The sequence below is a fragment of the Bison bison genome, unplaced genomic scaffold, assembly GCF_000754665.1.
Source record: "Bison bison bison isolate TAMUID 2011002044 unplaced genomic scaffold, Bison_UMD1.0 scf7180017864388, whole genome shotgun sequence".
In the NCBI taxonomy this organism is placed as follows: Eukaryota; Metazoa; Chordata; class Mammalia; order Artiodactyla; family Bovidae; genus Bison; species Bison bison.
In genome coordinates, this window is record NW_011494960.1 from 2,004,650 (window position 1) to 2,019,545 (window position 14,896).

Below are 14,896 nucleotides of genomic sequence, written 5' to 3' on the forward strand. Positions count from 1 at the left end.
ATTCATCCAAGATATATACTTTTCTCTGAAAGAAGAGGTTAAGAAGACATTAACATTTGCAAAGTCCTTTGAGAGATGTGTTACCAAAGTGTAAATGATATCCTATTGGGCCAGCCTCATTGAACATGAATAAATTACAAAGAAATGAGAGTGTCTTTAATGGAGCAAAGACATTATTAAGAAGAAATCTTAAAGTGTTTGAATACATTTTAAATGTTCTTGCTTGCTTTACCTGAATTAGTGTTCAGTTTTGAGGCAGTTGGGCAAAGAAAGGTACTCAGTCTGGAAATATTCATGCCGTAATAGCAGCCATGTTTCTTTCATCATGGATTAGAACATTATAAATGCTTTGAGATTTTATACATGTATCAGAGGCAAACCTGACCATTTTTTCCCTAAAAGTAATATAACCCATTAGACAGTTTTGAAATCCTAATCGCTGCTCCCATAAATTGCTAAATTATATGAAATATTTATATCCTTGCTATTCAAGAAAATGAATTTTCAACATTCAACTACTGAGGAAGGGCTGTTTATGCAATGTTTCCACTAAGATAAATGAAAGTTTTACTCCTTGCTACTTGTTTAAAACTCCTTGTCATTTTTATACAAGAGCCCATTTTTCATTACCAGGAAAGGTACGCAATTTGAACCATGTTACTTTTTATTCACAGTAAATCAATATATGTCATAAGAGCAGATAAGAAAGTCACATTACTCCCTATCATTGGCCCTTCCCTTAGAGCAAGTCCCAGAAGACATTGCCAGGTTGGGTTGCTATAGCAACAGAGCTCTGGTACCTCTTTTGCTTGGCTTATTATAGTGAGTTGTTTTCTACACAGAGGTATAACCCTGAAGATTTCTTATAGTAAAGAAGAAATTACAAAGAATCAATAATAATGTGTGTGGCTTTTCCATTGATTTGTGATGACTTAATTCAAAACTAGTATAATGAAGGTGACTGCATAATATTTCAAATCCCTTTGCTGAGTTCCAGTGAAATTATTCATTGCCTTTTCTTTAGGCTTCCTAAGAAGTCAGATTCCTTAAAATATGAAGAAAAAAATATTCAGATGCTTCAGAGTGTTAGAATGAAAACTGATATGGTTTACCCAATTATAAAAATCTGCTATTAAAATGTCTTAAAATAATATTAATCCACTTAAAATATCAATAATTAGTAAAAAGACAAGAAAACTATATTAGCAATGTAAAAGATTATCTTTTGACTTCCTTGAAAAAGATATAAGATATAATGATGTTTTCTTCCAAATATCAACATGAGTCAGCCATAGGTATGAACATGGGAATCCATAGGTCCCTTCCCTCTTGAACCTCCCTCCCATCAAAAATTCTGTAAAGCAATTATCCTTCAATTAAAAAAAATAAATAAATAAGATATAATGGTGGAAAGTAAGATATCTTATTGTCTTATATAGGCCATATAAACCATTTTGAATAGTGTCTGACATACAGGTAAACACCTAATAATTACTATAATTTTTATTACTACCACAATACAGTCAGGCAAACAAATTAAATCCTTTGCCTTACACTGCATAGTACTACTGATTATGCAATTGTAGTACTTTTTGTATCTGAATATTTGTAAAGTAAAAATGATACAGGAATACACTACTATATAGTTGAGCCTTAAACTTATTGGAAAAAGGTGCAAGTCCTTTTTACAGGACTAACCTTGTGAATAAAAATCTGCATCTAATGGACATGTCATAGGCAGGTAGCTTAGAATGGAGTATGTTATGGATTTGGGAGTCAAAACTTAGATTTTGTGCATCATACTATTTACTTAAGACCCTAACCATAATTAGTCTTTGTCTTTTCATGTATAACAAAAGGATAAAAACATTTTCCCAGCTCAGTGGTAGAGAAGTCAGTGAGACAATGTACATAGAGCACCTGTTATAATGCCTGGTGCAAATGATGTTTATTAAATTTTAGCTGCCTTTCTTTTAAAGTTTTCCAGGCATTTCCTTGAATCATAATTTCTAAATGGAATTTACATATAGAACAGTATAACGTCAACATTTCTTAGAAATACTTTGATATGTGTATGCACGTGTACTCAGTCTTGTCCAACTTTTTGCAACTCCATGGGCTGTATAGCCTGCCAGGCTCCTCTGTTCATGGGACATTTCCAGGCAAGAATACTGGAGTGAGCTGCCATTTCCTACTCCAGGGGATCTTCCCAACCCAAGGATCAAACTCATGTCTCCTACTTCTGCACTGGCAGACAGATTCTTTACCACTATGCCACCTGGGAAGCCACACTTTGATATAAATAGATTTTAACTCTGGCAAACTGCAGAAAACTTTCATATAATTTTATGTTACAAATTCTTTTTTAATTGATTTGATTGATAATGTCTTTCCCAAAGTATGTTTTCATGACCTCCTAGCCCAGGATAATGCTCTGGGGAAAACAGGTGGCATAGGGACCATTTCCATGTTCAGATACATTCAGAAAATGTTACATAATACATCTCATTCTCATGATTAATATATCACATTAATATATTCAGCCCCCCAGGAAATCTCAGATAATCCCAGATAAATAAATCAGTATTATTTAGTGTTACTACTACTACTACTAAGTCGCTTCAGTCGTGCCCGACTCTGTGCAACCCCATAGATGCCAGCCCACCAGGCTCTGCCGTCCCTGGGATTCTCCAGGCAAGAACACTGGAGAATTTCCTTCTCCAATGCATGAAAGTGAAAAGTGAAAATGAAGTCGCTCAGTCGTGTCCAACTCTTGCGACCATGGGATTTGCCAAGCAAGAGTACTGGAGTGGGGTGCCATTGCCTTCTCTGTTATTTAGTGCTAAAGAGTATAAATTCAGGAGTTGGACCTTTGAATCCTACTTTCATCACTTCAGTTCAGTTGCTCAGTCGTGTCCAACTCTTTGTGACCCCATGGACTGCAGCACACCAGGCCTCCCTGTCCATCACCAACTCCCAGAGTTTACTCAAACTCATGTCCTTTGAGTTGGTGAAGCCATCCAACCATCTCATCCTCTGTCGTCCCCTTCTCCTCCTGCCTTCAATCTTTCCCAGCATCAGGGCCTTTTCAAATGAGTCAGTTCTTCACATCAGGTGGTCAAAGCTCTGGTGTTTCAGCTTCAGCATCAGTCCTTCTAAGGAATATTCAGGACTGATTTCCTTCAGAGAGATCCAACCAGGCCATCCTAAAGTCCAAGGGACTCTCAAGAGTCTTCTCCAACACCACAGTTCAAAAGAATCAATTTTTTGGCACTCAGCTTTGTTTGTAGTCCAACTCTCACATCCATATATGACTACTGGATAACCATAGCTTTGACTAGATGAAACTTTGTTCGTAAAGTAATGTCTCTGCTTTTTAATATACTGACTAGGTTGGTCATAGATTTTCTTCCAAGGAGCAAGTGTCTTTTAATTTCATGGCTACAGTCACTATCTGCAGTGACTTTGTAGCCCAAGAAAATAAAGTCTCTCACTGTTTCCCCATCTATTTCCCATGAAGTGATGGGACCGGATGCCATGATTGGTTTTCTGAATGTTGAGTTTTAAGCCAATTTTTCACTCTCCTCTTTCACTTTCATCAAGAAGCTTTTTAGTTCTTCTTCACTTTTTGCCCATAAGAGTGGTGTCATCTGCATATCTGAGGTTATTGATATTTCTCCCGGCAGTCTTGATTCCAGCTTGTGCTTCACCCAGCCCAGCGTTTCTCATGATGTACGCTGCATATAAGTTAGATAAGCAGGGTGACAATATACAGCCTTGACGTACTCCTTTCCCAATTTGGAACCTGTCTGTTGTTCCATGGCCAGTTCTAACTGTTGCTTCTTGACCTGCATACAGATTTCTCAGAAGAGAGGTCAGGTGGTCTGGTATTTCCATCTCTTTAAGAATTGTCCACAGTTTGTTGTGATCCACACAAAGGATTTGGCATAGTGAATAAAGCAGAAGTAGATGTTTTTCTGGAACTCTCTTGCTTTTTCAAAGATCCAACATATGTTGGCAATTTGATCTCTGGTTCCTCTACCTTTTCTGAATCCAGCTTGAATATCTGAAAGTTCACAGTTCACATACTGTTGAAGCCTGGCTTGGAGAATTTTGAGCATTACTTTGCTAGCATGTGAGATGAGTGCAGTTGTGTGGTAGTTTGAATATTCTTTGGCATTACCTATCTTTGGAACTGGAATGAAAGCTGACCTTTTCTAGTCCTCTGGCCACTGCTGAGTTTTCCAAATGTGCTGGCATATTGAGTGCAGCTCTTTCACAGCATCATCTTTCAGCTTTGAAATAGCCAACTGGAATTCCATCACCTCCACTAGCTTTGTTCACAGTGATGCTTCCTAAGGCCCACTTGACTTCGCATTCCAGGATTTCTGGTTCTAGGTGAGTGATCACACCACCGTGTTTATCTGGGTCATGAAGATTTTTTCGTATAGTTCTGTATATTCTTGCCACCTCTTCTTAATATCTTCTGCTTCTGTTAGGTTCATACCATTTCTGTCCTTTATTGTGCCCATATTTGCATGAAAAGTTCCCTTGGTATCTCTAATTTTCTTGAAGAGATCTCTAGTCTTTCCCATTCTGTTGTTTTCCTCTATTTCTTTGCACTGATCACTGAGGAAGGCTTTCTTATCTCTCCTTGCTATTCTTTGGAACTCTGCATTCAAATGAGTTATCTTTCCTTTCTTCCTTTGCCTTTTGCTTCTCTTCTTTTCACAACTATTTTTAAGGCCTCGTCAGACAACCATTTTGCCTTTTCCATTTCTTTTTCTTGGGGATGGTCTTGATCACTGCCTCCTGTACGATGTCACAAACCTCTGTCCATAGTTCTTTAGGCACCCCATCTATCAGATCTAATCCCTTGAATCTATTTGTCACTCCCACTGTATAATTGTAAGGGATTTTATTTAGGTCATACATGAATAATCTCTTGGTTTTCCCTACTTTCATCACTTATGGGGTCGCAAAGAGTCAGACGCGACTGAGTGATAGAACTGAACTGAGCTTCATCACTTATTTGCTTCTAATCTGGGAAGTTACTCAACCTCTGTGCTTCTCAGCTGTACAATGAGAATGGCAACATTGCACTGAGAAGTTAAAGTGAGATATATCACAGGTGCTAAGATAGAGGCTAATAGAGGCAATTATCAGTAATAAGAGTTATTAAAGACATCTGTTTAAACCCATGGTCCTACCCTTCTTCTTTATGAATAATATTTTTTAACATCTTCTAGAACTATAAATCCTTGAAACACATTTTGAACAACACTAAATTTAGGGTAGTGGTAAATCGTAATTAAGCAAAAAAATTATTCATTGTATTAGTGCCCAAAGCACAAAAAAAGTCAGCTCTTTCACCACATGTGAGCCCACTGGCTTGCCCTCATGCTCCACTATCAGAACACGAGAACAACTGTGTTAAGTGTAAAGATCTTACCCCCCATGGAAGTTCTATTCACTGGAGTCATTTACATCCAATTCATGCATTAGCACAGGTCAGTTTATTGTATTAGATTATTTGCATGTCACTAAAAACTGAGCCTTGAAGGAAAGGGATATCAAATGATAAAAACCTTAATGACTATAAAGTTTTTAGTCATTAAAACTTCAGCAGGGAGAAAACTGAGCATATGGCTCACTGATGGGGTCTGAAAAGAGAAGGGCATTTATATTAATACGTTTATACATTTCCTAGGGCTAACTGCAAACAATTTGTGTAAGTTTTCACAATGGAAAAATAAAATAGTAAAGAACAATAAGGAAAGATGAGAGCTTCATCCAAGGAAAAATATGCTACAAGTTCACAACAAAATGCAAAGCCCTCCCTGGTCTAAACAACTCCATGGTGCCAATAAACCTCTCTACTCTTGTTCAGAAGATAAAAAGCTTAGATAAAAGATCAGAAAAATGAGCACTGAGCTAATTAATCTGATACATTTTAGAAGTCCATTTATTTATTCTCACATTTGCAACTGTATCAGGTTGCTGACTTCTCTTCTTTTAAAGAATCCTTATTTTTAATATCATCAGAAATAAATGTAGAACAGAAAAAAATCATTCACTCATAACTTAATGCCTTCTGAAAATTAAAAAAATATTTTCAATTATTCCTATTCCCTTTAAGTCTTAATCACATTGGATTTATACACAGATATTTTTATATGTAAATACAATTTCAAAGTCTGTTTTCCCACTTAACATTGTATCTTCAGTGTTTTCTCATGATACAGAGAAGTCTTTAAAATAATCATTCCTAGTACCTCAATGATTATATACTTCCATGATCAGATATGCAAGTGACTTCTAATTATACTGTTAAAAACCAGATCTTTTCATTCATACAGTTAGTGCTCTCTTTTAGATTAGTGGTTTCAAACTTTAGGATGCATCAGAATCATCTAGAAGGCTTGTTAAAGCACAGGTGTCTGGGCCCCACCCTCAGAGCTTCTGATTCAATAGGTCCAGAGACAGGCTCAAGAATTTGCATTTCTAACCATTTCCCAGATGATACTGTTGCATATCTGAGGACCAGTTTTTAAAATTATTGTTAAGATTGTTTACATGGAATAGTATCGTTAAAATATTTACATGGAGTTGCATTGAGGTTGACAAATCAAATAGTATAGACATTTTCATGGCATCTAAGACATATTTCTGAAAACCTTACTACAAGCTTATACAGCTTTATATTGCCAAGTGATTTTTCAGTACTTGAGGCCTGGGTAGTTACCAACTAAGTGAATGAACAAAGAACAAAGGAAAATTCTTACCTCTCTCCTCCACAAGATCATGACATTAGGCTGAAAGCCATCTGTTTACATTTCAAAGATACACAGCATGGCTAAATAGAAATACCTAAATCTCTGTTATTACGGAAGTCAACAAGGAGGTTTCATCATCACTCCAAAGACAGTGAAAAATAATTGATATATTTAAACCTTGGAAGAAAGCAAATTTGTATCTGTACCATAGACAGAAATCGACTGCATTTAACTTCGTTGGTCTATTCAGTTCAGTTCAGTCGCTCAGTCGTGTCCGACTCTTTGCGACCCCGTGAATCGCAGCACGCCAGGCCTCCCTGTCTATCACCAACTCCGGGAGTTTACCCAAACTTATGTCCATTGAGTCAGTGATACCATCCAGCCATCTCATCCTCTGTCGTCCCCTTCTCCTCCTGCCCCCAATCCCTCAGGGGATAGCATCAGGGTTATTAGGTAGTTCAAAAACAGTGCTGCTCATTGGAAGGTACAATGCCAAATCTGGGGCTTTGAGAAATTGTTTTTGATAAACTAGAAACAAGAATTCCCACTGTAGCAGGGGATTATTAGCATATTTGCCTAAAAGTGACAGTTAAAAACCTTGGAGATATCCTCTTGTACTAAAGGATTCTTTATATTGGGTAGAGATTTCTCCCTCACCTTTAGAGACTTGCGCATATAAATTAACATATCTACATAAGCATATAGATGCATTTACATAAGTAAACATTAGATAGCCATGTATGCAAAGTATCCAATCATACATTGGTTTCTGCAAACCCACATAAAGCGTACGCTTAGCAAAGATATCATCTGCAGAAACGTCTTCTGGGTTCTTTCTCAGTAAACCATACACATTCCTAATTTTTCATTCTTATTGGTTGTTATCGTACTGACTCAAAAGCATAATGAGAAAATGTGTTCACAACAACAAAAATATATAATAATCATAATCCATACATAAGTCATTGGGTGTTGTCAACAAACTTTGGAATTTGGTTAGACGTGAAATTGTTAACTCTAGCTTATGCTGAAAACAGTAAACCAGCAGTAAATGTGTTAGATACAGAATTATTAAAAGAATTGTGCAATTATGACTTTCTAAGGAATAGTGCTTTCTACGTCAGTGTTTTTTAGGGATTGTTTCTCTCTTGGTCTTAGGGAAAGTAACAAACATTTTGAGAGATTAAATTCTCTTGATGATTAACAAAGCAGATCACAGCCTGAAATGTTACTTTATTAAGTCAATAATTACAATCAAAAATTGTCAGATTTTTAATTAGGATGACTGAAAAATGGCCAGAGGCCACCAAATCTTTCATTGGCACAGGCCCCCTATTTCTTTATTCTAACCCAGAAAACTACTAAAATAATGGCAGTCATCATTTAATCACTCTATTGTAATGAGTTTTGACTTTCCTCACCCTGGTTAATAACCCAAACTTTTTCAAAAGTCATATTCAAATAATTTGAAAGTTATCAGGACCTATGGGTTGATCATTTCCCAAACTTAAGATATGGAAAACCAGGGCAGAATAGTGTTTCTTATTACCCATTGAAGCAGATTTAGTTCCTTTGAAACTAAATGCCTAGACCAAAAACGAATTTGTTTTCTCTTCTTTTCCTCATTCAGTTTGATTCTATGATCTGTTTGGTGTATATGTAAAAAGATAAAGTTGTATTTATTTAGCCCTCAGCAGTAATTATGTATGATAATAAAAATTTCCATATCTCATGTTCAAACCCAATTGTAAGCACCACCTGGGAAGTTCCTGCTTAGTTACTGGTCATATTTTCCCTGTAACCCCCAACTCCAGTTCTGTACATGCTCAGGAGAACAAGCTGTCAAGTGAAAAGTGAAAATTTACCCTAATAAAAAGGATCTTCTCTCCGACGCGGTATCTTCCTTGAGAGAGCCTCTCCACGCAGAACTTGCTTGGGCATTTGCAAGGAGGATCTTCAGAAATCCGCTTCACCTGAAATGGAAGAGCTGGCGAGTTCATTCTGCTTAATCAGATTCCATTTAGATTAATTTGTTTCACGGGTTCAAAGGCCCCTAAACCATTAATGCGTTTGAATGTGTTCTCTATCAGCCTATCGACATGATGTGAGCACAGAAATATCATATTAAACCTGAACTATGTAAAGGTCAGGCCCTGAAGGTACTTTGTGCAGGCCAGTAACTGCACGAAGGCCTAAGCGGGCTGATGGCAATGATAATACCGGAGGATAATCGGGAGCAAATCAACTGGCAGTGTAGGGATGATGCGCTGGGGTCTCATGTTTAGTGAATTAAGAAGACTGTGTACATTGTGTTGCCAAGAAAGTCTACTGATGGCTGGAACAGCATCTATATTAACATAGTGCATATGCTTCCCTATCATAATTTTAATACTAATTTTACCCATTTTCAAAATACATGAGAGTTTAAATTTTATTATTATTTTAAAATGAGACTACTGCTTCACCCTATTTTGAACTCTTTTTGTCATCTTTAATTCATCCAGACTAATCTGGCAATTCACTCCTCAGTAATTCCCATCTTCCAAGACCTATTCTCATAGCATTATCTCACAGTTTATATGTATTTTATAGAATCCATGTCTGACTATCAAATTTTCTCTGTTTTATCTCCATGTGCATGCATGCTAAGTCACTTCAGTCATGTCTGATTCTTTGTGACCCTATAGATTGCAGGGCTTCTCTGTCCATGGGGTTCTCCCTACTCTTTAAAAAATACAAATACTAAATGATAAATGCAAAATGCTTATAAATAGTTGTGACTACTAAAGACGATATATAGTCCATGATCTTAGGAATAAGGTTTATTTATGTTTTCTTTTGTTGGGAACCTCCCATGTTGTGTCTCATACCTGTCCTCTCTTAAAGTCACCAACCAACCAGACAATAGAGGCTTCCCTGATAGCTCAGTTGGTAAAGAATCTGCCTGCAATGCAGGAGACCCCAGTTTGATTCCTGGGTCAGGAAGATCTGCTGGAAAAGGGATAGGCTACCCACTCCAGTATTCTTGGGCTTCCCTGGCGGCTCAGCTGGTAAAGAATCCACCTGCAATGCGGGAGACCTGGGTTTGATCCGTGGGTTGGGAAGATCACCTGGAGAAGGGAAAGGCTACCCACTCCAGTATTCTGGCCTGGAGAATTCCATGGACTGTATCGCCCATGGGGTCGCAAAGAGTCGGACACAACTGAGTGACTTTCACTTTCGCAACCAGACAATGCAAAATAATACCTTGTGTATTGAGTCAAAGTTTCCATAGATGGCAGATCTAAATCATGCTCAACCTACATTTGAGAAGCTGCATAGAATAAATTTAGATTCTGAGGAATTGGCTTGGATACCCCTCATCCAAATCCTTACTTCCACAAAGACATGATTCCTAGAATTTTGTCATCAAAGAAATTCAATCATTTCTTCAAATAGTTTGATGTCTGACTTCAATCAGCACTCCACTAAGCAAAAACTGTGGGAAGATAACACAGGAACTCACTTGCATGCTGGAATAAAGAACTTACACCACTTGCTTTCCCTATAACAAGTGAGGCTCCAGAAAGTATGAAAGCATAAGACATTAGAGGGGAAAGCTAGAAAAAGTGGGGGGATCCTGAAGCAAAATTTATCTTAAGAGCTATACAATTATGGGGTCTTTGCTGGTGGTGCAGTGGCTAAAAACTCTGCACTCCCAAGGTAAGGAATGAGGGTTCGATCCCTGGTCAGAGAGCTAAGATCCCACATGCCTCAAGGGCCAAAAGGACCAAAGCACAAAACAGAAGCAATACTGTAACAAATTTAGTAAAGACTTTAAAAATGGTCCACATAAAAAAAAAAAATCTTAAAAAAAGAGAACTATACAATTATGTCTCATGGATGCCTAGAAAGGAGAACCAACACTACTGCTGGGAAAAAGAGAACCAATTTCAGGATATGTATTTTCATCAGCTCCTTCTAGAATTCCTAATTCTGTCAACATATAAACCTACAATTCTTGTTACTTGTTTGTGTTACAGCACATTGCATCTCAGTGGCTGGTTCACCTTCATGTCTCTTTGCCAGATTGTGAGTTACTTGAGAACTGAGATAGTACTTCATTCTAGTTTTAAATCCTTGAAATAAAACACAATGCCTTAATGGCATATAATATGTGTTCAATAAATACACATTGAATAAATAAGCACAGGGACTTAGACAGGACACAAGAGCGAATTAGTGTGACAGATCAACTGGATTCAAAGAATTTTAGAGATGGCCTTCATTGAAAAAGTGACATACCTAATTATGTTAGTGATTAGGCCCATGTCTTTGAGTTCTGAGTTTTTCCTACCACACGATACTTGGGCTATAGATACATCTACCCACTTCCCCAGTATTAATAGTATTCTATCCCTAGGAATTTTTTTTAAGAGATATTCTTGAACAAGATGGCGATAATAGAACAAGAAGTACGACATTCCCTTCTATGATGCAGAACCATAGTCTGGGGTGGAGGTGAGGTTACAGGACCAATGAATGTGTACTGTTGTAGACATTTTAAGTATTCCAATATGTGTATCTCTTTTTATATGTGTTTATAAACATGTTTTAAAACTATAAATAAATATGTAAATACATTGGGTTTATTGAAAACAATTGCTAGAAGTAGTACAGCTTTTCTTAGCACCACAATAGTTCCATGATAAAAGGAAAGGAGGGGGAGGAGAAGGGATGGAGGAAAAGAGAAGGACTTTGGCCACTTCCCCCCAAAAATATCCAACAATCAGCATCATAAAAGCACATGGCCCAAACCTTAAGAAACTCATGTTTGGCATAGCTTTTCTGCAGCTTAGTAATTGAGCAGACATTAAATTGCTATTCAAGTGGTTCCTCTGCTAAGAAATGACAGTCACAAGTGTGTATGGAAAGTATTTCCATCTTGAAGTGTTTTTAGACAAAATACAGAAACTGTTGGTATCAAATGAAATAAAATACAAGAAACATTTTCTCAAGTGGTCTGTCCTTCTCTAATGTCTTCCTAAGCTTTGAAAATACACTTGCTTTTTTTTTTAATCAAGGGCTTTTGTGTAGTTGTGTGAGAGCTGGAGGCAGAAATGGAAGAGACAAGGCCAGGCTGTGGGTAATGGAAATATATTGTTAAGTAAACAGTGACTGATGACACCTGTGCTTCTTACATTACCTTGGGATAAGTCAGTCTGGCAGGTGTTCTGTTTTTGGCCAGGAACCCAGCCAGTATTCTGCTGAAATGGGATTTCAAGAGGAGCCTGATTACTCAGAATTATACTATCTCTCATCCCCAGACTGAGGAAGTTGATGGAGAAGAGGAAGAAAGTAAGACTGGTTTCTTAGAACTGTATTCAACTCATTGTGTGGGAACAGGCTCAACACAAGGGAACTAAATCTGACCCCATCATTTTATCACAGCTGAGTCACTTTATCAGGACATCTGGGGAATAAATTAATCTGAATGACTCCACTGTGTTCTGTTCCTCTTAGGATGTCTTGCTTGATTAAAGAAGGTGGGGTGTATTACCCACATTAAGGGTCACCTATTTTTTCCCCCAATTTTCCACAAATCTCCTATGTCAAACAAGGAAATGTGAAGATGCATTGAAAGTTTCTAAACTGGCAGTTATTGTTGGAACTATTCACTGGAATATGACATTTTAACAAGGGTCTGTGTCTCTTTTTTTTTTCCCCTCCTTCTTTCTTTACTCTTTTCTCCACTTTTTTCTTTTTCTTCTTCACTATTCTTCTTTATTCTTTTTTCCCTCTTTTTTGATGTAAATAATATCTCTAGAGTATAAATATTCAATATTATTAAATAAACACAGGAACTTTGCAAGCAATATTTTTATACCCCCATTCTAAAGCACATGTTGGAGTATGTGAATTGCAACTCCCCAATGGCTATCTATGCCTCATATGCAGGGAAGCAGTTGCCATATGAACTATTTCCTTTTCATATTTGACATATGAAGCTCTGATTTAAACCATTAGTGAGGCCCAAATGGTTTTTCTCTCTGTTCTACTGTCCCTGAAATAAAACACTTTGGTGAAAAACTCTCACTTAAACAGAATGCAAATATTTCAGTGCAGTTTCCCCAGTGTAGTATGAAGGAGACTTTAAGAGGCTTCTGTGGCCAAAGAAGCATGGAAAATTCCAGGTTAAACAAGATCTTATTATAGAACTCATTAGTGCCTTTCATACGCCAGAATGCATTGCCAAACTCTAGGTAAGGACTACAGTAAGCTGTATTTCTTAAACTAACCTACCCATGGAATTATTCATGCCATGGGCCATCTGGTGGTGTGAGTGAGTGATTAAACATTCTTTGAGAAATGCTGGTTTGAGGACTGCACACACACAGCATTCTAGCTGGCAACAATACATAAGAATCCACTTAGCACATTTCCTACATTCGATGAAAACCCCCTAACTATACAGACGGTTATGTTCCCAAACCCTGAAAAACTGTAAAGGGAGTTTAAAGCTTCTCGAAAGCCCCTTCCTTGTTTCCAGCTGCAAGAACAGAGCCTGGCATAGTGAGAGCAACGACAGAATGAGTCTTGCCATTTTGAAGACAGTCCCTAACTCACGTATGTGCTCTGAACTGGATTATTGGTAAAACTTTTCCAAAATCCCTTTCGTAGTTGTTTCACCACCTTCTTCCCCTGTCCTTCTCCCCTTCTCAAGGATGAGGGGTGGCCACACGGGAGACAAGCTGGTGAAGAAAGGGAACCATTCTAGCTACTTTGCCCAGGCTCAGGTAAACAGCCCAAGGGGCAACATCTCCTCCTCCTTCTGCTAAGTTACAGCAGAGCTGAGAAATGCACATTTTCTCCAGAGCACAGGGCCATTCCAGACAAACAGAAAAAGGGAGAATCTTTTTCAAGCTTTGATTACTCACATTAACAATGTATCCAATTAGCATGGCACTAGATATAGCTGAATAAAATACGGTCCTCGTCTTTGAGAACAAAGACAGTACCTAGAGAAGAACAGGTATTTATGCCCAACATGATAAACACTTCACTAAATGTATAAGAACACTTGAGGAACCAAGGACACATTCGTCAATTTTACCGGGAATGAGAGATGCCAAGAAAACTTTCTATAGAAGACCGTGCAGCCTGAATTTTAGAAGATGAAAGGGTGTCTAAAAGTAGAAACCAAAAGTGAGCAGGGTGAGGACAGCAAATGAGGAAAAACACAGGGCATAAAATAAGCCTTGGGCATTTGGGCTTAGAGGACAGGTTTACAATAGATACATTACTATGCAAGAATGAACCCAGAGCGTAAAAAAGGCTGGGAAAGACAAAATCGGCCACAACATGAAGGCCTTATGTGACACATATATGAGTGCGGACTTTACCCTGGACATTATAGAGCTCCCATAAAAATTTAATCAATTCTGAATTCCCTTTAGGTTGATCTTTCTGGTAGCAATAATACTTGTGGAGAATTACGAGACCAGAGTGGTCAACAGGGTCAGATACACCGGAAAGTGGTCTCATAATTTGAGGACTAAAATATTCATTTGATTCACTAATTCATTCATAAGGAGGTTAAGGGTGATGCTGGCCAGACCTCTGACTATAATGCATTAAAGAAAGTGAATGAAGGTAACAGCTTAGAGGAAAAGGACTAAGATCAGAGTAGTCCCAGAAAAACACTTTTATAAGAGAAAGACTAAAAGGAAGATCTTACTCTAAATGAAGTCTAATCAAATCTTCCCACCCTCTCCCTCTCCCACAGAGTTCATGTAAAATATCATGTATGAAACGAGATGCCAGTCCAGGTTCAATGCACGATACTGGATGCTTGGGGCTAGTGCACTGGGACGACCCAGAGGGATGGTATGAGGAGGGAGGAGGGAGGAGGGTTCAGGATGGGGAGCACATGTATACCTGTGATGGATTCATTTTGATATTTGGCAAAACTAATACAATTATGTAAAGTTTAAAAATAAAATAAAATTAAAAAAAATAAAATAAAAATGAAGTCTAATCAAAAAAGTATAATTGAGAAAAAAGAAAAGTTGTTCTTACCAATATATAATGTGCCATTACATACTATTAATACCAAGTTACTCAACTACCTTACAAAATAA

The 14,896-nt window shown here is 37.6% G+C and overlaps 1 protein-coding gene across 5 annotated transcripts in view; it reads right to left on the reverse strand.

The window, feature by feature from the left end:
- The window catches only part of GAS2 (growth arrest-specific 2), a 149,224-nt gene that overhangs the window by 60,881 nt on the left and 73,447 nt on the right, over positions 1-14,896 (reverse strand). For all 5 annotated transcript variants that reach the window (XR_826908.1, XM_010858403.1, XM_010858404.1 and 2 more), the window contains one exon: positions 8,642-8,749. Coding sequence is in view for 4 of the 5 variants with exons in the window: in XM_010858403.1 (XP_010856705.1) it covers positions 8,642-8,749 (108 nt within the window). In the remaining variant the exon portion in view is untranslated. The remainder of the gene's footprint in view (positions 1-8,641; positions 8,750-14,896) is intronic.